The sequence below is a fragment of the Augochlora pura genome, chromosome 7, assembly GCF_028453695.1.
Source record: "Augochlora pura isolate Apur16 chromosome 7, APUR_v2.2.1, whole genome shotgun sequence".
NCBI lineage: Eukaryota > Metazoa > Arthropoda > Insecta > Hymenoptera > Halictidae > Augochlora > Augochlora pura.
The window spans coordinates 34,994,768-35,017,091 of NC_135778.1; the positions used below are offsets into that span (position 1 = coordinate 34,994,768).

At 35.1% G+C, this 22,324-nt stretch overlaps 7 protein-coding genes across 8 annotated transcripts; 3 read left to right on the forward strand and 4 right to left on the reverse strand.

The window, feature by feature from the left end:
• Window positions 1–841: 841 nt before the first annotated feature.
• LOC144472823 (protein KRTCAP2 homolog) lies at window positions 842–1,893 on the forward strand. Its single transcript, XM_078186221.1, has 3 exons — window positions 842–1,005; window positions 1,194–1,412; window positions 1,499–1,893. Exons 1-3 carry the CDS (start codon window positions 1,002–1,004, stop codon window positions 1,672–1,674), a joined length of 399 nt encoding a protein of 132 aa, XP_078042347.1. The 5' UTR covers window positions 842–1,001; the 3' UTR covers window positions 1,675–1,893.
• Stoml2 (stomatin like 2) lies at window positions 1,809–3,678 on the reverse strand. The gene is made up of 7 exons (XM_078186220.1): window positions 3,402–3,678; window positions 3,196–3,306; window positions 2,985–3,132; window positions 2,660–2,908; window positions 2,435–2,590; window positions 2,125–2,369; window positions 1,809–2,059 (listed from the first exon to the last, which is right to left on the reverse strand). The coding sequence occupies exons 1-7, from the start codon at window positions 3,474–3,476 to the stop codon at window positions 1,904–1,906; spliced, it is 1,140 nt and encodes a 379-aa protein (XP_078042346.1). The 5' UTR covers window positions 3,477–3,678; the 3' UTR covers window positions 1,809–1,903.
• Window positions 3,679–4,374: 696 nt separating this feature from the next.
• On the forward strand, window positions 4,375–8,093 carry LOC144471933 (lysoplasmalogenase TMEM86A). 2 transcript variants are annotated; one of them, XM_078184526.1, is made up of 6 exons: window positions 4,375–4,548; window positions 5,795–5,958; window positions 6,752–6,945; window positions 7,014–7,129; window positions 7,353–7,466; window positions 7,532–8,093. In XM_078184526.1, exons 1-6 carry the CDS (start codon window positions 4,528–4,530, stop codon window positions 7,649–7,651), a joined length of 729 nt encoding a protein of 242 aa, XP_078040652.1. In that variant the 5' UTR covers window positions 4,375–4,527; the 3' UTR covers window positions 7,652–8,093. The 2 variants fall into 2 exon arrangements, with proteins under 2 accessions (XP_078040652.1, XP_078040653.1); XM_078184527.1 differs by having other exon boundaries at window positions 7,356–7,466.
• Window positions 8,094–9,121: 1,028 nt separating this feature from the next.
• On the reverse strand, window positions 9,122–14,349 carry LOC144471932 (intraflagellar transport protein 81 homolog). Its single transcript, XM_078184525.1, has 12 exons — window positions 11,909–14,349; window positions 11,684–11,832; window positions 11,500–11,611; window positions 11,292–11,408; window positions 11,157–11,216; window positions 10,937–11,089; window positions 10,584–10,862; window positions 10,207–10,524; window positions 9,987–10,137; window positions 9,699–9,928; window positions 9,480–9,643; window positions 9,122–9,403 (listed from the first exon to the last, which is right to left on the reverse strand). The coding sequence occupies exons 1-12, from the start codon at window positions 12,011–12,013 to the stop codon at window positions 9,307–9,309; spliced, it is 1,935 nt and encodes a 644-aa protein (XP_078040651.1). The 5' UTR covers window positions 12,014–14,349; the 3' UTR covers window positions 9,122–9,306.
• Window positions 14,350–14,962: 613 nt separating this feature from the next.
• LOC144471934 (dynein light chain 2, cytoplasmic) lies at window positions 14,963–16,537 on the reverse strand. Its single transcript, XM_078184528.1, has 3 exons — window positions 16,347–16,537; window positions 15,324–15,441; window positions 14,963–15,141 (listed from the first exon to the last, which is right to left on the reverse strand). The coding sequence occupies exons 2-3, from the start codon at window positions 15,429–15,431 to the stop codon at window positions 14,980–14,982; spliced, it is 270 nt and encodes an 89-aa protein (XP_078040654.1). The 5' UTR covers window positions 15,432–15,441; window positions 16,347–16,537; the 3' UTR covers window positions 14,963–14,979.
• A 1,404-nt stretch (window positions 16,538–17,941) lies between these two features.
• Window positions 17,942–20,374, forward strand: Cathd (cathepsin D). The gene is made up of 7 exons (XM_078186903.1): window positions 17,942–18,213; window positions 18,329–18,576; window positions 18,975–19,093; window positions 19,176–19,375; window positions 19,464–19,586; window positions 19,656–19,806; window positions 19,878–20,374. The coding sequence occupies exons 1-7, from the start codon at window positions 18,152–18,154 to the stop codon at window positions 20,130–20,132; spliced, it is 1,158 nt and encodes a 385-aa protein (XP_078043029.1). The 5' UTR covers window positions 17,942–18,151; the 3' UTR covers window positions 20,133–20,374.
• On the reverse strand, window positions 19,974–21,889 carry Coq3 (ubiquinone biosynthesis protein COQ3, mitochondrial). The gene is made up of 4 exons (XM_078186904.1): window positions 21,680–21,889; window positions 21,089–21,581; window positions 20,810–20,990; window positions 19,974–20,739 (listed from the first exon to the last, which is right to left on the reverse strand). Exons 1-4 carry the CDS (start codon window positions 21,739–21,741, stop codon window positions 20,621–20,623), a joined length of 855 nt encoding a protein of 284 aa, XP_078043030.1. The 5' UTR covers window positions 21,742–21,889; the 3' UTR covers window positions 19,974–20,620.
• Between the last annotated feature and the right edge of the window lie 435 nt (window positions 21,890–22,324).

The following is a 22,324-nucleotide window of genomic DNA, read 5'->3' on the forward strand; positions in this document are numbered from 1 at the left end:
TTGGTATTCCAAAGAAATGTTGCACAATGTTATAGACATAATGAGTTTGAGGGAAGTATGTAGAAAGCGAGAATTGACGTAGAAAAAATCGATCAAAGAGGGTGTCACCGTGAAAAGGTTAAAATCGATAATGGAAGTCCAATTTCTGCGCATGCATATTCTCTTCCGGTTACACCATCCACCATCTAGCGTATCATTTTATCAATGATCGAACGTAGTCGTGACATTTTTTAATACTTTGCGACTCTGTACATACTAATATTTTACAACAAGAGACTGTTTAATTTTCTAATAGTTTATGAAGTTACGATTCTAAAATTATTCGAATTTTCAAATTGAGAGTTCATGTAATTCTTGAAAACAATTTTCATACATTCGAACGTGTAAACGCATTTATAACTAACTTTGTGTTATCTAATCGATGTCGATATTAACTTGAGAAACATTTTTCTTTATACATATATATATAATACGAGCAGTTAAAATTGTCGGTATGAACAACAACCACCGTGGAAATTGAAAGATCTACGAATTAATTAAAAACCTGAAAACACGACGCCAATTAGTAAGTAGTAACACGGCGAAATTGCAAGTGGTGAAATTTCAAAGCTTTGTTTAAAGTCCGTACAGCGCCAATTAGGATGATGGTAAAACGTTCAAACTGTTAATCAAAATCGGCTGTCGGTAATTTTGTCTAGCAGTTTCAGCATCTTACCGCTATGCTAACTGGCGCTATATCTGAACAAAATTTCCCGAATGTTCCGAAATCTTCGATTCTTGAATGTCAATACTCAGAAAAAATTAAATAATTTAATTTAATTTAAAATTACCATTATTTCGTTATAGCTTGCGCATGCTTTACTTACTTCCGTAACTTCTTACTGTCGTACTTTTATCTGTTCGAAAAAATGAGCTTGGAAGGGGAAACCGGCGCTTGAGGTCCCCTTGATTTTGTTTACGTGGACATCTGTTTAAGACGATAATCAATTTTTTCTGTTAAAATGTGTATGTACAAACGTTTATTTATTAAATAAAACGGTTTCACAGGCTACAAGAATACCAATTGTTATTTAACTGACAAAAACTTTAGTTAGAACAATTTATCAGATCGAATTTTTAATAACACGTGACATAACCATATTGACGTGATTGGATCGGTGTTTTAGATTTAAATTGATCTTGTAAATTTTCAGCTGTCAGCAGTGGAGTATCGTTCGCGTTGTCGTCAATTCTGACGGTGCTTGTATTCTCCGGAATGCAAATATACAAATCTTCACTAGCATCCTCTCAATTGTATACCATACTAGGAGGATACATTGGTTCTATGTTGTTTATATGTCTACTAACTGCCATAGGAAATTTAGAAGCCACAATATTTGGAAAATCCTTCCAACAGAAGTTATTTCCCGAAGGTACATTTACACACATGCATACCTAATTTTCCATCTGCAGCATATGCGTGACAGCAAAATAACATTGATATATTTTTTTTTTACAGTCGTTTTGTCTCTAATAATTAGCTTAATCGCATCTGGATTAGTGCATCGCGTTGCAATTACGACTTGCTTCTTATTTTCTATGGTTGCATTGTATTATATAAATCGAATCTCTCAAGAGACATACTCTGTACCAGTACCTGTACCAGTTGGAGTGCATACAAAGAAGAGAAAATAAGAAACACATACTAATTTAATGTAACTTTTCTACTACAATATTGTGCTCAATCGAAGATTATAGAATTTAAGTATCTTGCTTTCAAAAACTGTTAACTGATCATCTACTCAACGTATTTGACCAAATAGGCTTAATTATGCTTTTGTATTAGTATATTTCAACCATTACAATTGTAGGTAGATAAATAAAATTCAAATAAAATGCATCATATACAAATATTTTGTAACATTCAGGAATTTTGTTTTCCACTCTTTATGTGCTTTTCCGCCTCTTCTTTATCACTGAAATATTCAAACGCTTCGTCTGGATCACTGATATTTACTTGAGAACTTTGATTGTCACGAATATTGCCTCCAGACATAACTTGTTTGTAAATCGTTAATGCCTGCAAACAAGGAATAAAGTAAAGTAACTTGCAAAGAATTATCCTTTTTTAAATCCTTAACTTACCTGTGCTACCATGGAAGATGTGTCGGCCACATTATTGGGTATTATTACAGTATTATTTATTTTCGCCATCTCCTTGAACGCTTTGACGTACTGTTCAGCTATATTAAGTGCTGCCGCATCCTTCGCGTCGGCTGAACGAAGTGCACTCGCCACGAGTTTCAAACTTTGAGCACGCGCTTCAGCTATCATAACTAGTGCTTTAGCTGTGCCATCCGCTTTGTTTATCTCTTCCTGCTTTGCAGCCTCTGTAGTATTAAGTTCATATTCATTGATGTTTTAATTTCCAATTGAAAATAGAAACAGTAGTAACCTGATGCTAAAATCTGTGCCAATCGTTTTCCTTCCGCGATATTTATCGCTGACTCTCTTTGAGCTTCCGAATTCAGGACTGCAGCTCGTTTTTTGCGTTCAGCTTCCACTTGCATTTGCATTGCTTCCTCTATTCGTGGTGGTAGTCTTATGTCACCTAATTAAGAAAATGATGTATTTTAACTTTGGTTTCAAGAATGGAGAATGTCATTTTCTCTTGACTCACGTATTTCGTAACGAAGACAAGTAATACCCCACACTTTGCTTGCTTTGTTAATACTCTCAACAATACAAACATTGAGACCTTCTCTCTCCATAAATACTCTATCCAAAGAAATTTTTCCTAACTCTGACCTCATTGTAGTCTGGGCTAATTGAATTATAGCGAACTCTGGATCCTCTACTCCATAAGATGCCAAGTAAGGATCAATTACTCTTAAATATAATACTCCGTCAATGTTTAATGTAACATTATCTGTGAATGAGAATTTTAGAGTTAATTTGTAAGCTATCGCAGTATTTGTATCACCTGTACAATTGACAATTTTTACCTGAAGTTACAGCAGATTGCTTTGGAATTGCTATAGTTAATTCTTTGAGACACTGAACGTATTTAACCTGATCAACTATTGGTATAAGTATGTTCAATCCTGGTTCTAAAATTTTATGAAACTTTCCCATTCTTTCAACGATCCATGCCTGAAAGAGCATTACACTTATTACCGTATCACTTATTGTACCCTACTCAGAAAAGTGACAGACCTCTTGTTGCGGAACAAACATTATAATAGTATTAGTAGCTCCACTAGTTTTATGTCTGACTTGTTGTGTTACATTTATCGCAGGGGCAGGATGTACGAGGGCAAGATGTGGCTGATAATTTAAAAGAAACAATTATAATGCTATAAGTACAAATTCAAGATAAGATAGGTTAAGGTTAGTTACATTTTTGAACGTATTATGGTTACCTTGAAAACCCCAACATTACGAGCGAACAATTTAAATCTGCTATTCATTATGCATTTATATTTTTGTAATAACATTACAGTTATAATTGAAAACTCCTCTGTCAAACAGACTACCTTATCTTAGTCTGTTCAAACCGTAGTTGACTGCGGTCAAACCACGTTGTAGCAGCGAAGAAATATCGCTAAAAAACTATGTTTACAATAACCGATTAAAAATTGATATTCGATGATTGAATCATACACAAAAATAAATGAAATATTTTTATTCAGGTAATATTCGCTGATTTTATGCTGAAATAGGTAAGGTGTGTGTTTAAAAGTGTTCTTAAGTCCGTGACATCGTAGTCCTTGATTTGAAAACAATTTCGCGCGCAAAATAATGCCCGCGAAAAATGTTAAGATATCAAATTGTAATCCCTCCACACCGAGATTCACATTGCCTAACATTATTTCAATGAATTGGTTTCTACGGAAAGCATTTATTTATCTTTTAGCAATAAACATTAAAATTGCTCAGCGTACAATATATCCTTTGTATACCGTTCTACTACATAATTATGAATTCTAGGGACAGGAATATCCGTTGGGTGTCGCGTTGTACACCCCGAACCGGTCGATAAAATAGACTGTATTACCCTCGTTTATTGCTGAATCAAATTACGATTACAAATATTTATCTTTGTTATTTAATTATGCAACAGAGTAATAAGAATATATTAAAACATATTCGATCACTCACAGCTCGATTAAATGCTTTAAGGTATCTGTTTGGTATTCTTATTTGTTGTCAATAGAAAGTGAAATTGTTTCGTATGTTTAATTGCGCTGTATTTGGTTGATTGCATTTCGAGATTGCAGGTAATTTCAAAAACGGAATTAATAAACATAACAATGTATACATTTTTACGTCAAAACAAAAGAGGTTTACAATCATTGGTCGATGTCGGTAATTACCGACAGGTTGGCCAATGGGATACAGCGTCGTTCGCGAGGGAGAAATAATGCAGTTGTCGGGGGAGAAGCCTGCTGCGATAATTGTATAGCAATTGACAGTGCACTAGAAAATATCGTGAATGCAAGTGCGTGACACTGTACCTGCTGGAAATATTAATCTGTTTCGTCGAAAATGTCATCGCCGACGCAAGTGGTGAGCGTCATTTTTCTCATTAATTGATTCGCTCACGTCATTCCTTTCGATTACCCCTGATGCATTTATATGTTTTCATTAATACATATTTGCCTTTGTCTCGACATTTCTGCTGCACAATCTCTCTGTTCTCTTATTCGAATCGACATCGAACAATCATGCCTTTGTTTACATCGCTTCGGAAACAAAATACAGAAACGTCAAAAGTCCAGCTTCCTGTCGAACAGCTGTTCTCTTTGTTTTGAACGACAGCTGTCATTCCTTTTTTTCCGCGTAACATTGCTCACTTTTTCTTTTCGTTTTCTGAGTTATCAGTAAATAATGTTAGTGCTAATACGATTTTTTTTCTACGCGTTTCTCTGTTTTCATGAATAAGTGAACAACAAAAAGAATCGATGCTTCTTCGATACCCCATTTACGATAGTCATTACAATACGTTAATAACAAACTTGACAAGTTGCTACTGACACTAAAAAAATTTGCCAGCCCCAGATTTATTGGATCAATAAATTACGGAACGTTACTATAGTGCATTAATTTTGAATCAATTCAACGACCAATTGAATCTCCACTTTGACTAAGTTGCTGCAATCTTCTAATGATTGTTTAATTCACCATTCAACACTATGTTCTCATGTACGGAGTTTTACTGAAATCAGTGTTCTCCTAATCTGAGAACTGAAACAGTATGTATGTACCTCTTTCCATTATCCTAAATGTAGTTTCGTTTTCTCTTGTTGCAGAATAAAAAGTATCAGTAGAGAGAAAAGAGGTTTCTTTCAGCTGTTTGTTAATTATTCAGTATTTTTATTATCGGTACAATCGAACGACATTCAATTCTACATATTTATGATTGGTCAGCCGCTAACAAGATGCAGTTAAATTATCATGTTTGTATTTGATGCGAAATATGCGCGATTGAGTGTTTTCTCCATTCATAGGGTTCAAGTCTAAACAAATATTATGATTGTAGAGAGATACAAAGTAACAATTGATAATGCAGCGTGTATTCTTGAGTCACAGCTATGCACAGTCCTGTTATCTTATCTCTCTTGTGTTTGTTTACAAAACATCTCTCTCAAATCATTATTTTCTGCATCCAACGTGTAATCATTATTCATACGAGCAAATATAACTATATTAACTTGTAATAACATTTACAATTGTAAGTACACCGAAAGATAACATCACTGATCCCTAACATCAACGTTACAAATCGGGAAATCGTTTGTTTTGTCTGTTGCAGTTAAAAAGCGTTGGCCCAAAGCTAGTGCCGTTCTTTAAAAGTGTTTCCGTGTATTTTATATTGTTAGCCGAGCAGCCGTCCCTACTCACGGCATGCTTCAAGTGTTTACCAATTATAAGTCTTATCGTCTTTGTTCTCCTTCACGGAATTAGTTTATCGCAGGAGTAAGTGCAACAGATTTTTGCATGAATTGATCTCTCGTATGTTCACCTTGAAACCATCCAGATTAATTCTCATTTGTATACACGCTCGGCGAATAAAAGAGTCGTAATACAATTAACACTACAAATAATCAATTAACTTGGAGTAAATGGCTTCCGCGGCTTTCATTTTGTGCAATACGTGCGTCACGGTGGAACTGTTTAACACCTCTAACGAGCAAACGTTTAGCGGAGCCGGAAGCAGTGAGTTAATCGAGGCTGCGCGTTACATTTCCTACATCGCTATAGGTGCTAGCCTAACTTCCACGATGATCTTGCTTACACGCTTGTTTTCAGGTTGCTTCTTTTTTATTTTTCTATTAGGTCTCATGCACATACGTTTCAGAGTTTCTTCGCTATTTAATGATCTCTTAAGATCTATGAATCGTATTTTAGAATAGCAATAACGGCACGCGCAAGTATCTTCGGAAACGAAACAGACACACTATCGAAATTCTTGTTCCGGTTCCGATGGTTGCCAGTCAAGACGGTTGCTCTCGTTCCTTTAGGCTATATGTCCCGACAAACCTAGAGCCAAACAAATAGTTAATTGATCTGGGAAACTTGTTCGGATAGTGTCGATAGAAAAAAAGTCACCTGAAAATGTAAGTGTAAGCCAGAGTTCCTCTTCGCCGCTTCTCCGCTAGAGTTTTATTCGCTAGAAGTCTTCTCGCACACGTAATTACACAGCATTGTGTCCGTTTTTTCATTGGAAACTGGAAACAGATGCTCGCAAAGAATTATCTGCTACTTTCAGATACACGTTCTCCAGGCGCATACTGACAGGGCTCATATTTAGTTGCATAGGGGATGCGTTACTGGTCTGGCCCAGTTGTTTCATAGGCGGAATGTGTATGTTTGCTCTCGCTCAAATCATGTATATCAGTGCGTTCGGTTTTATACCACTTAACATAATGCTGGGCACGGTTCTGTACGCAATGTGTTCCATAGGTAAGCATCTCCTTCGTCTTCTTGAGAGACTTCAAAACAAAAGAAAAATGAATTTCTTGCTTTTATAGTGATATACGCACTGATGCCGGGTCTTAACGGTGTACTGGTTATTGGAGTTCCAGTGTACACCATACTATTAACTACCATGGCATGGAGAGCAATCTCGAGAGTGCAGTTTTACAGGGTATGTATTTTTTATTATTTGAAATTGTATAGAAGCTTATCCCAACTGCTTGCCTGATAGAAAGATTTAATTAGTACCACATTCAGGCAGAGACAAATAGATACTTTTAGCAAGTTATGGTGGTAGAAGATGAGATTAGACAATGCTGACCCAGAAAGACAGCAGACCTGTTCGATTTCTTGTAATTGCCTCACATGATGTATTCAATAAATAATTTCTCTAGCAGGAGTTATGGACGTGGACTAAATTATGCAGTTGCATAGGCAGTATATGTTTCTTGATATCCGATACGTTGCTCGGCTTCCACTACTTCCACACCCCGTTGCCTTATTCCCAGGTAACAGTCAATCAATTATGGAAATCATTGATACAATGTTGGTCTCTGATCCATTGGTTTTTCAGGTCTCTATCATGCTGACGTATTACGCGGCCCAGTTGGGAATCGCGCTTAGCGCCGTTGGATCTAAAAATAACAACGTTAGCAACAACAGAGACGAGCCGGTCAATCCTGTCAAGGGTTGAAACGTATATTTTCTATAGGTTGTACATATTTAATTGAATTATCCCCTTCCCTACCCCGAGCAGCTCAAAATAATTAGAAGCTCTGACGAACCAAATATATTAAGTAACAATACTGTGTACTAAGTAGCCTAATTATTTTGAGCCGTGCATCGATACAAGGTAGCATAACTTATCGTTCGAAGTAGGTACAATGCACTATCAGTTAAAGGATGTACGATGACAGAACAACACTGAAGTTGTAACACTGCCACTTTCCCGAGGCAAGCGTTTTTATTCATGACTATTTCACTATAAATAGTAAATCGTACCTTGTTATATGTACGAATCGTTTTCCTCCTTCAATTGTTTTGTACCACGACGTCGGACACGGGACAATTAGAGATACCTTACAATGCTGTGACAACTAGGATTATTTCTATATAAGTGTTTAGCTGGCGTAGAAACTTGCTGTATAGTTAATTATCGCAGACTGCATGATGTTCCTAATGCGTACATCGTGCACACGTGCATTATGTGTGTCGGCTCAATGTGCACACTATGAACCAAATCACATTTTTGTACAGTAGAAAAAATAGTATCCAATAATATCCAATGATAGACGACGTTGAATGATAATTGATTATGTGTAAATAGAGAGACGCAACTGATACATTAGAATTATGGATGTTTCGACATTGTTCTTTCATATTAAATAACACTGAAGAAACAGAAATAGAAAATAGAGAAAGAGAGAGAATGTAGGCCGTATAGATTCTTTTATTTTACTACTGTATTTACTGATAAGTATTAAATAGTAGGGATGCATTTATCTTTGACAAATATGCACTAAACGCGATACCTAAACAGAGAGCAACAAATTTAATTATTTTTTCAATAATAAATGTCTTTTCTAAGTATATACGAAGAAACTGAAGAGTTCTTATGTAGAAAATGTATTTTCTATCTTAGAGTATAGCAACCGTAGCAATTGACTTGTTAGATTATTATAATGCAGTGATAAATTTCAATGACATATCATTCAATTGAATTAATTGTCTTGGAAACGCAAAGACTACTATGACTGGTAGTAATAATAATCTGAGCTGGATAGCAATGAACATAGAACTGAGATTACTGAAACGCGAACGTGTTTCTTAGTTTACCAATACATCTTGCTGCAATCTGCATCTTCGTTTTATTTAGCTCTATCGTTCAAGTATATGGTGTATAAGTTCTAGCATAATAGCAAATATGTCTACAAGTGCATGAATTCGAAAAATAAAAATACTACAACGTATGATTCAAGATAATTTGGTATGAGCTCTTTGGTATGATCTCGAATTTTTTTCTTTTTTCAATTAATGACATTACCTGACATTACTCATTTCTAAGAAACTTCCAGAAGCATTACTACTATGAAGTTACTTACTAATTTACTATTTTTATATGTAATTCTCCGGCGAAACACTGTATAAATCGTGTGAGAAACACTGATGTAAAACACATGTATTTAATATTCTATATACACCCAGTCCTCCTGTACTCCGATTCTAAAGTTACAGTTAAATTCATCTACAATATCTGTATAGTGAAACTGTATTTTATGAATAATTAAAAGATTCTTGATTCAAAAGCACGAACGTTACTGCTGCTTGATAACTACGAAACGGCAATAATTACTGTAGAACCAAAGTTTCTGCACCACCTCGTCGTACTACGATACCATTTGACAGTTTGCTCTCTTCTGCACAATTTATTTTACATTTAAAGATCCTGAAACGAGGAATATAATTGCGATACTTTTTCCAGAAAAATGTTATAGTTTAATACAGTTGAAAAATCTACTCACGAAGCAATATCGTCCCACATTTGAACTTGTCTCACTTGTACTGCGCTGGTTTTAATTAATTCTTCTTTTTCCAACACAGATACTTTCATTTTGCTTTCCTCAGCTTTAATAGCAGTGTTTAATTCTTCACGTATTCTTGCTCCTGGATTGGAGCTATTGGGATCCTGTAAACATATATATTAATATACACTTATAATTAATAAAATAAAATTTAATAACCTCTGTTTCTTGCTGTATTCTCTTCTCTGTACTCTTTATGTGATCGAGGAATTTTTCCAATTTCCTCTTTTCTTCCAAACCTTGGGTTATTTCTGTTTTGATCATTTCTATTTCAGATTGCAGATTGTTAATCGAAACATTCATGCTCGATTCAATATCATTGTGAGCCTTCTCGGCCTTCTCATGTTGCTGCTCGAAATCCCTTGACTTTTCCCGCAAATCTTGCACCGCTGAAGCGTATTTGAATCGTTAAATATGCGCCCATTGCAATATATCGAGCATGCGTACCATTTATCAGTGGAACCAACTTTGCTCGTCGAGAAGAGATATCTTTGGACAACTGACGATTTATCGAAGATGCATTCTCTTCTGTAAAATCGGATGATCTGCTCTTCTCTACCGTTTCCAACATCTTTTTCGTCTGATTATATTGACTAAGCTATGAAGTCGGACAATACAGTTCAATTAGTTATTGCATATACAACGATTTCCCTCGAGCTTAAACTACCTGATTTTCCAAAATTGCAGTCGTTCGATAAAGTACGCTATTTTCTGCATTGAGCCATGCCACCTCGCCTTTGCAATGCTTATAGAGAGTACTCCTGGTTTTCAATCGGTTAATGTATTGTTTCAATTCCTCTCCCTTGGGCGCAGCATCCTCTATCATCAGTCTCGACAATTCTCGTTTCTCCTCTAATCTCAACTGCAGCTCTTGCAAAGAATCATCAGTTTTCTCCAGTCGTTCGAGAGCATTCCTCTTAATATTTGCAACAGCCGCCGCTTGTTGCCGAAAGGGCTCCATCTTGTCGATATTAATCTTCGAGATCTACAAATACCATCTAGTTAAACCCGTATAATTTTATTTTAGTATTTCTCAGCGTTTACCTTAATCTCTACCAGATCTTGAATCTCCTTCGCCATCAAGTCCAATTTGTTCCTCATCGCAGTAATTTGATCTGGACCTAGGTAGGAGTACTGTTTCACTGAGGTCAATGCTTTCATGCGATTCCTTAGCTGGTTCAATTCAGCTGGTAGCTTCTCATTAGCAACCATAGTCTGAACGGTCACCATTTCTGATAGCTGTTGCAATAGTGTCTGTGCCGTCACCTCGTTCTCGTCCCTCTTCAATGTTAACAGCTCTCGTTCTAGCCTTTGGATAGCAATCTAAAATTACAGTACCAGCTTAGAGAAGCAGATAAAATTTATTAAACAGCATGATAAATCGTAGACACTATTACCTGTAGTCTAGATGTAATCTCTTTCTCTTGTTCTTCTTGCAATACCAAATCACGTTCCTTGTCCCTTTCGATGCGCAAGGATCTGGCCGCATCAAACAAATGATTTCCCGCTTCTGCTTTCGCTTTCATTTTTTCGATACGTATAGTGACTGCCTAATTAAATCAATCATGGAATTAATTCTACCGGCAACGAACGACTCGCGCTTCCATCTCTACTTACTTCTTTTTCTTTCTCCATGGTTTTTAGGTCTGCTGTAAGTTCACTTGCATTCTCGAAATTCTATGTTCAATTAAACAAATGATTAATCACAAGTAATGATCACAATATTAAAAGAGATTAGTAACATTTGTTTACCCTCTTTCCTATTTCTCTCTCCTTGTGAACCGCTTTAAATCTATCGATCAACACCGTGTACTGGTCGTGCAATGCGGCGACCTCAGGATCACTTAAATACTCGGCGGGAATCTCCACCTAATTAATAACAATCAAGTTACTCGATGCGAATCGCTTGAAAGAACTGTACAGGGTGTTTACAAATGTGTACGCTTGTACGCATGGATACCTTTACTAGAAAACGAGACAAATAGGCTCTTTTCCGAGCAATGTCCACGTGAGAGAGAACCCATGTCAGGATAGGATGAATCGTTTCAGAATCACCTCGGATCAGACCTTGTCTAACAAATGAAAGAAAGAAGACGTCAAGTTCCATTTTAAAAAAGTGTTGACTTTCAAAAGTAGATCTATACCTAAAGGTAACGGGATCTATCTGCGGCTGATAATTAAATACACGCAGCACATTTAAAATGTAAATCGCAATTTCTTCGGGAGTCTCGCTTCTTGCATCAATGTTCGCCGCATGCTGATCTTGAATCTTGATTAATACCTCTTTCAATACCTGCAATGAGCAACTGGTAAGTGGACAAATCGGTTATCACAGTACAGTTTTAAGATTTTTAACTGACAACGCTTACTTGCAACAGCTCCTCAGGGCTTAGAGAATTGAAGTAAATAATATTGTAATTACGTCCGAGCAACTTATTCACTTCCGATACAATGAACTTCATATTTTCTTTCATGATTGTAAGAGATGGTAGACAACTTTCTCTACGTTCCACGATAAACTCAACCAGAAATGGAAGTACATTATCTACTGTTTTGTTGCCGTAACATGTTGTCCTGGCAACAGCGCCGTGTTCTCTTGGTTACTTCCTTTAAAATCTAACGTGTGCACATAAACGCAGCCCCTTGTGCTGTGCCATGTTGATGTATCACGTAGTAGGAGTATTTGGAGTCTGCACACGATGACCTTTCAGGGAAAATTAGTGCGCTAATTAAGTTACGGCCCGGCGCAGGCCAAGAGAGAGACTCCTGAAAGGTCATTTAATTTTCAACTACGCGTAAGTGTTTGATGCACCTCGCGTGCACCGTATCGGTATCGATTACGAGAGTCGAGCAATTTCAGCTTGACTAATTTTAATACGACCGCATAATTATTAACCGTGAAAAAAAACGGTGAACGATATAATACTAAAACGGTGGGGTGTCGAAATCGTACATTAAATTTTTTTCTATTGCGCAATCATTAAATACTGTTCCAGAGTCGAAAGATTATTTTATTTCTTTTCTCTTCAGTAAATGAAATTTTGCTATTATTCAAACTTATCGCCTCTTAAAAACTATTTGTTGGTCTCCACAAATAAAGTTATGGATTTAATTGAGAAATAATCATTCGTTTTATTTAAAATAAAACTATTTGGACAATCAGTACGTAGCCCTCTCGTACTTCTTCATGTGTATATATCCTTCAAACTTAACGTACGATTTAATCGTCATAAAACTGCAAGTCTCCATGTATGCTCGAACATGAAAGTTTTTATTCCACACATGAAAATTGTGTTGTTCTTTTTCTCTCTTTTTTATATATCATCATATATATATATCGTCGTCGTCGTCGTCATCGCCACCACCACCACCATCATCATTATCATTGTCATCATCATTATCATCATCACATATTTTAATACGCAATTTCGATATGAAAATTGAGACTCGTTCGAGACGAACTGGTTCTCTTCGATACAATATAACACAGTAATATTTAAATGTATGTATTTAAATCTTGCGAAATTTCTATTTAATATACATGTACATATATGTATATATATATGTATGTATATATATATGTATATACATATGTATACATATATTCATATCAGCGGTGTGTCGACTTTCTGAGCATAGTGTATCTCATAATACTATACTGAATCTTAATTTTATTATTTAACAAATCACGACCCTAAACATTATCAGTTTTTCCATTTACTTTTACTTCTCTTTTGTGTTTTTTGTTTATTTTCTTTATATATAATAATAGATGCCACTAGAACAACATTTCTCTACTCGCATATGTGCGTTAACAGATGAAAGAGAGAGAGAAAATACACCGAAGTTACCGTCGACTGAAAAATATGTTGTTGGAGAAGTTGGCTCGAACATTACTTTTTTTTGAAAATTCCGTTTAACAGTTTTCACACGTTCTCCTTTTCTCTCTGTTCTAGATGTACTTCACGCATTATCGGTGAATTTCTCCCATTGCTCAGCTTTACGTTCTTTGTTAATTCTTACAATATCCGTGTTATTACAAATGGCTTGTGAAATCTTACATAAAAGAACCATGTAAGTCATATATATTTTGTGACGATGTTTAATAATCAGTCTAAAATTTGAACAATATAGCAACGTTGTGATAATCAAATCACCGCATGAAAAAATCATTTGAAGAATGCACTATATATAAATAGTATAATATATATGTATAATCTATGTTTATCATATATATATATATATAATATACAGATATATATATACATATATATATATACACATATATACATATATATATATATAAGTACCGTAGATATTGGATATTAGATGTTACATAAAGGATAGTGAATTGTTAGCTCGAATACATAGAAATTCTTCAAATTTTACAGGACGTAAGAAAGAAACAAAGTCAAAGACAAAAAGAGAAAATAAAAAAAAGAAAGAGTTTTTCTCTAAGTGTATATCGCCTTAAGGTGTAATACATTTTTGCAAAGGTTCTGTGCATAATGTAAAAAACTGCAAAACTATGACTATGACTCCATTATCGATATTATGCGACATCGTGTACAGCGTGTTATATTCATTTAAATAGAGTTGTAATGCTCGAATGCGAAGTAACACGACGCGCTATATATAATTGATTAAACTTCCCTCAGATTTCCGACCTTTTTTTAAATTCGCAAGTATGTCAAAAACACATTAATGAATTTGAAAGATTGTTAACAAATTCCTTAGACAGCATCACAGAAAAGAAGGAAAATTTATACAAGTCACGTTTAAATAACAAATTGCAGGCAATCCATCAGGTTTGGCTTGCATTCTCATTATCGATGACTATCAAATACACACTGCGTTTTTCTCTTTGCTTTTTCTTCTCTGTTTTCTCAAACATCATAAAACAATAAAAACCATACATTAATTTGTATGAAATACGTTACATATACTCAAATGGTGCACTTATAGTGTGTGAACACTAAAAATTTATTTAAATTTTTCATAATCACCAGTATTGAACTCAACCTCGCATCATTTCTATATATATATATACCTAATATAAAACAAGAACACAAACTTTCTGGCATACACGATATATCTTAACGCGTAAGATCGTATGTCAAATTGGTTTTCCCCTTCATTTACGTTCGGCTAATTACCTCTCCTATCTCTCTTTGTATTTCTCTACACAATTTTTCGTCATTGTCTTATCTCCCATGATAAGTAAAACAGCAAGTCAATAGTACCAATGAGTGTTAGTGTGTGTGTGTATATATATACTTTTACTCTTTTACTGGGAGCGGCAGTTTCGCTTGTAAAACAAATTTCCATTGTATACAAAATGTAATTTCTCTTACAGACGGCGATGTGATTTTAAGGTATTCCATGTAGCGTGTGTGAAGGGAGGAAGAAAGGATGGTAGAACATAGAATAAGAATTCTGTTTATCCACTCTTGAAGAGAAGGATGGCTACCTGACCTAGGTAGAAATAGATAAAATGTCTTGTTTCATGCGTCACGTAGCTGCCAAAGTTACGTCCTACGATGCAATGCCACGTTGGGTTGTATTTTTTATCAAACTCTTTTTTGATAAAGGCTGCAATGTCCTGCAAAAAAAAAAGCACAATGTAATACAAATCATTTCAAATCACGATCTCCCTAGCACACTCCACAATATTAAATTCTATCAATTAGCAGCTTAGTATGTATATAAAAGCCTTAGACATTCGTGTAGCATACACAGTCATATACGACTGTAGTTTCAGTTGATCGAGAACCAATAATGTACCTTTTCAATATTATATTTTTCAAGAGCTTGAGTCGCACAATCAACGGCATCCTGCTGCATCTCCTCTGACATGTCAGCATTCTTGATTACAGCCTTTCGCTCAGACATTTTTGCGGTTCTAAAAGTCATAGGAGAAGAGACAAATACTTTCACAATTCCTTATGTTGGATTACCAAGTAGAGCTATCCGAATTTCTATACGTATTAAGATGCGTAGAAAATAATCTGTTAGATTATCTTTACTCCAATAGCTAAGCAATATATTACACCTCGGGAACAGTTAAAGCATTTCCCATGTCATCTTTTCTTTTCGAGCACTCCACAAAGATTCTGTTTATTCGTATCAGCTGTGCTTGGTATACCAAATAAATATTTAACATTACCATGAAATAGTTCAAAACAGGGAATCAACTACAAGCTGTCTCTCAAAAGAAGAGAACCCCGGTTCATCGGTGGTCATAATAAGATGATGGACATCTGTTACGAATGTTAATGTGTCTGAAGAAACCTTCTTTTGAAAAACAGGCCTTAATAACAGGAATTACGTTGGTAGGAGAGAAAGGATTAAAAGGAGAGTGTAGAAGGGAAAGAAGGGAGGGAGACAGAGAGTTGATAGAACAGATTTTGAACCTGGACAGAGAAACACGGGCAATTTTGACAGTAGCGTAAACGTCATGTGCCGGCATGACGATTGGCAACTACACGAGAAAACATAAATTGGTGTTCAGGTTATTTAAGGAGCACGATATTCCGATTAGGGATCGCTTGAAAGGTAGCGGAGGCGAAACGCGGGAGGATAATGTTTTGTCGATACGAGGCGACGATAAGAATAATAATCTGGATGCACGCGATCATCGTGGTAACTTGCAGAGAATCGAGACAAATCTGTGAGCCTTGAGTGCAGCTTCCACTAGCTTCCGGTAAGAAAATCGCGTGTTAAGTGGCAAGCTTGACGTCTAAGCTGCCTGTTTGCCCGGTCGGAAACGAGGAATACCGTTTCGAATGGAATAACAACTGGACATACCTGGATTGACACTCTCACCAGCAAACGCACAGCGAAGACAATGGTTCTATTCCACCACGGACAGTCACGCGTGCCTCCTTCTGTTTATTATTCGACGTGAACTTGATTTTTCCACACTGAGAATTTTCGTTCGCTCGAACCGGCAGCCCGACTATTGCTCGATCGAGTTCAAGACTGAAGTGGCTCGTGCCGCGATCCCCAGCTCGTGATTGGCTCGCGATTAGGGTCTTCTATCACGGTCTTCTATCAACCCGGCATGCCGCGGTGCTAGCAACCCGCGTAAACATGAATTTCAAGAAATCGATAAGGAACATTTTCAAATCGTTCCGCCTACTTTTCTTTCTCGATGTATTATTCGAATTTCAGATTATTCGACCACAGAGACTGATTACTAGACTTTTTCAGCTATATCATAAAGAAAGCTCAATCATTTCCTTTTAAATAATAATCTCGAAATAAATGGTTACATTATCTCATTCAAAATAACTTCTGTTGGTTTACAGATCGTGTAATATTCCTGGTGCTGTCTTACTGAAAAGAAGCTTTACCTTTTTTTGAAGAAATGAAAGAACTATGTTTTGTTGTAATTTAGTCTCAGTGAGCTCCGTACACATAGGTTATTAATGAAATACACATGTATTTAAAAATCAACTATTTAATATAAACGATTAGAGAAAGAACTGGTCGAATATCCACAACGGTCCAAGTACACCCAATGGACTTAACAAAAGAACATCATATAAACGTACCCACCACGTGCACTGGCAAATCACGATCGCGCATTGATTTTTCAATTATATTGATTTCTTGCACGTTTATTAAGAGCTTTTTAATAATCTAATTTGAATAATTACAATACGAAGAACATTTTTCTATTTATAAGCTACCTAATAGTTAAAACTATTTAAAATTATTACTGTGGAAATATTCCTCGTTTGTCAAGGAATTTATTAAGGCCGAAACACTGCTAAGATATGAAAATACTATATGACACGCAAAAATGCGATTTATATGGTAGTACGAATGTAAATTAGGCCAATCTCGGAGTCAATATTTGCAACGGCAATGTCAATGAATAATTTTGCAAACTAATCGAATTGATATCCAAAATACATAACCTATTAAATAAAAATATATGTATCCCACATATACGTTACAATTTATCTTTGGTTTTGGTTTTTCTTTTAAATAATATCATATTCTTAACGATATTTTTAAATAATTAACATGTTCGATGACCCATTCAATTTTGTCGATAACGAAGAAGTATGAATTAATTTATTGGTCCTGTACAAGGTGGCGTCATTGTGCAGTTTCTGCGCTGACTCACTGACAGCAGAATTTTTACCAATGTATGCGTGACGTATTTAGAAATTCATATGTGAATGTGTGAATTCTCGATTTACGGAAATTATTCACTAAAGAAAATTTTAATTGTCTCAGAATATTCCAGTTATTTTTAACGATATAAATTTGTATGTTCTTGACAAAAATTCGTTAAAGTTTGAATCGGGTTCGGTACCCATTATTTTTATTAGATTATGACAGACCTATATGTATGTTTGTGTATTTGATGAAAATGTGAAAACTAAAGCCGCGCATGCGCGATGATTTTCAAAGATACAGAGGACAGAGAGGAGAGAGAGGCTTCGTCAGGCTTTATTAATCGAAATTCAACGGCGAATTTGTCACATTCGTCAGTAATTGAGGTCTGAAATAAGGAGTACGCAGTTTTAATATTAGTGCCTTTGGTTAGAATGTACTAAAGTTTCTTGCAACGCAAAATATATCTAAGTACATTAAAAATGTTCCGCCTTCTTGTCTGTTTATGCGCTATCACAGCGTTGACTAATGCGGAGTTTATTAGGTAAGTGCCATTTAAACGACAAACAAATCGTTTGCTATACCTTTTACATTTTTTGACAATAATATACAACTTCGATTGTTTTGAATGTACCTCATGTTACTTGCTTTCTTTTAAGGATTCCATTGCATAAAATGGACACTGTCCGAAGTCAGTTGAAAGAATACAATACAGATCTGGCACAAGTGCGCCTTGTACAGTCATCAGTAGCTGTACCTGAGCCTCTTTCCAACTACCTTGATGCTCAATATTATGGATTAATTAGCATTGGCACTCCAAAACAGGACTTTAGAGTAGTTTTTGATACTGGTTCCTCGAACCTTTGGGTACCATCCAAAAAGTGTCATTTGACTAATATTGCTTGTAGTAAGTACACTTAAAAATTTTATCCTTATGTAAACATAAAAATTTCATTATAAAAATGTACATGTCCAAAAGAAACAATAGATTGCGCATTTGAGCCATAATATCAGTGACCTTTGACTGAATGATAAGTTATTAATAGTCTACATAGCATACATGTGCACGTGTATTTAAAAGAACTGTATACACATATACAACATACATACACCAAAATATATAAATTCTTGTAATTATGGAATAAGTATCCATACAATGACCTATTGTTCTGCCGTTGCTGTTCATTAAATTCTATGTATTGTTACTGTGGCCACTGTGTGAATAATGTACATATTAGCAATAAGATTAAAACGCTTAATTTCTGTAATTGATATCATGTTTATGTTATAATTTTTTGATCTTAGAATTACATCATAAATATGATAGTACCAAATCGTCCTCTTACAAGAGAAATGGTACTGACTTTAACATTCGTTATGGTTCTGGAAGTCTTTCTGGTTACTTATCTACCGACGTTGTAGATGTAAGACTATAGATTTTTTACCTTTCTAATTCTACAATGCATTTATTCTGGATGTATTTAAAATAACAATTGTATTTTGTAGATCGCTGGACTGAAAGTTAGAGATCAAACATTTGCAGAAGCATTAAGCGAACCTGGTTTAGCTTTCGTAGCTGCCAAGTTTGATGGTATTATGGGAATGGCTTACTCTACAATTTCAGTAGATGGTGTAACACCAGTTTTCTATAATATGGTTAAACAAAGTCTAGTGCCGCAGCCTATTTTCAGTTTCTATTTGAACAGGTATGTACACATATGGTTCTCTTAATATTTATTTTGAAAGAAAAAGAAAGAAAACTCAAATTCTACATCCATGAATTTGTAAAATTAGAGATCCTAAAGCTGCGACGGGTGGAGAGATGCTCTTGGGTGGTTCAGATCCAAATCATTATAAGGGTGACATGATTTATGTTCCTGTAGACCGTAAGGGTTACTGGCAATTCAAGATGGACAAGTATGTTATTCATGAAAATTTATAATAATTGTAAAAGGTTCATCTTGTAATTACAAATTTGAATTATAGTGTTAAAGTAGGCTCTGATGTTGCTGTATGCCAAAACGGATGTGAGGCTATTGCTGACACTGGCACCTCTTTGATCGCTGGTCCTGTTGATGAAGTTAGCGCTATCAATAAGAAAATTGGTGCAACACCAATTATAGCTGGAGAAGCTATGGTAAATGGAGAACCTTATATATCAAATTTTCATACGCCCTAAGTAGTTCTTTAATCATTTAATGTATATAGGTTGACTGTAACTTAATTCCCACCATGCCTACAATTACGTTCACAATTGGTGGTCATGAATTCCCGCTGAAAGGAGAAGACTATGTTTTGAAGGTCACACAACTTGGAAAAACAGTCTGTTTAAGCGGATTCATGGGTATGGACATTCCTCCACCAAATGGCCCACTATGGATTTTGGGAGATGTATTTATCGGCCGTTACTATACCGAATTCGATATGGGAAACAACCGCGTAGGATTCGCTGAAGCTATATAGAGATAATTATTAAGAAATACTTCTACGTTGTGTATATTATCTGCGATATATCTATTTCATCTGACAATATTTTCTGTTCTATATATTGGATAAATTTGTTGTTTCCTGTTCTCTACGAGAGTAGTGAAATACCAATTAGGCGGACTAGATAAACAGAGAAAAATGTGCATTATTGTGAACAATTCTTCTAACAATGAAACAATTTAAAGAGAACAACATAATAAATCATTCTTTTTATTTTATGTATTCTTTTTTATCTGATTATAAGTAAATAAAAGGAAACGTGTAATAAATATGATAATATGATTTTTATTACCATATTATTTATTTAATAAACAAGTTTCGAACTGCAATAAAAATTCTTTTATTTATAATCTATATCTGCACCCACAGCCTTGTACAATAATAGAGAAATAAATTAAGTTCACAGACACAATGCATCATAGAAAATTCATCTATAATTAATTTAAAAAATACATGCCTTGTTATTAGTCTCGTTTTTTCATTGCATGAACCGCATAATTTATCGCTGTAGACGAGGTCCAATACCACTCATTCTTTAACGGATTGTAAAACATTCCATGAATTAACTTGGTCTTACAACCACCTATCAAGCATAACTGTTAGCATTTGTCAACATGAATAAAAAATGTTATTATAAGTATTAGTTATCCTACATGTCTCCAATAAACGTTGAATCTCAGTTGGAGTAATAAATTTATTCCAATCATGTGTCCCTGTTGGTACTAATTTCAGTACATGCTCAGCAGCTATGATACCTCCAAGCCAAGCTGGTAAAGTTTTATTCAATGTTGTGAGAAATATTGAACCTCCAGGCATTATTGTATTTATGCAGCACTGTGGAAAAAAATATGTATATATTTAGATGCACCTACAGAATGTGTTCTTCACAAATGTACAAGACACACAATTTAAAAGACAAAAGAACAAAGTACCTTTAAAAATAATTCTTTGTCGTTTACATGCTCCAAAACTTCAGAAGCTACCACAGCATTATACTTTTCTTTATTTTCTACAGAAAAGTCTTCTATAACAGTTTCAATGTAGTTCAACTTTCCATCTAAATTTGGATCTAACAAAGCATGTTCTTTAGCAGTTGCTATTAATTCTGCAGAAGCATCAATACCAGTTACTTCTGCTCCTATTCTAGCTAATGGTTCTGACAACAATCCACCACCACATCCAACATCTAAAATTTTAGTACCCTCTAAGGGTAGACACGGAGTGTCTACTTTTGTTCCTGTATTAGCTAAACCATCCCGAACAAACTGTACTCTGAGTGGGTTTAATGTGTGCAGAGCACGCATCTCGCCATTTAAATCCCACCATTTGTTACTGAATTTTGAATGATGTTCTATCGTGGTGAGATCAACGGTAGATCTCTTATTTGTTGCAGATTTGTCTAATTGTTCAATTTCTTCGGTTAATCTAAAACGATGAATTAAAAGTTTACATTATAAAGTATTGTACCTATCGGTCTCAATGATAGTATAAATACTACAAGAAAAAGTTTATAGGTTAGATACCTATTCCGAAAAACATTTCCCGTGCAAACAGACCGAAACGGCAAAAATTTTAAGCTTCTCATAATTCTTGATTGTTAAATAACCATAAAAAATTTAGCAAATGTATGACACGACAGTGCTCTCCAGTGTGAAACAAAAGACAAGATTCATAACGCGGGACGCAATTATGTATCATATTGATTACATTAGATTGTACACTGTCTCGGCCATGTTCACGTCGCTGTTATTAACAGTCTGTTAATAACAGATCGCAGATACTATAGCTCTCAAAATCGATTCAGAAACAGCGTTGATCAACGATCAGATAAAGAGCTGAGGTCACAGTTCGAGAAGTTTTTATCGATCGTAACATAATTAATTTAAATCTTTTACCGCCTTTATCTGAACCACTTAAACCGGTCAAGTGTTACACACACGAAAAGGAAAAATTAATTACAATAGACTGTTATCACTTGAATTTTTGCTTTTATGGAATCTTCAAATCATGATCTACTAACAGAAAGTAGGTTTCCTCTTTATTGTTACAATAGTTTATTTTTTATTTGGTACATGAAATATTAATTGATACGAAGTCTGTTACTATTGATTCGTTATTGTTCCTACTACTAATAAATTTGTTGTGTTTATTAAATTATTTGAATCTGT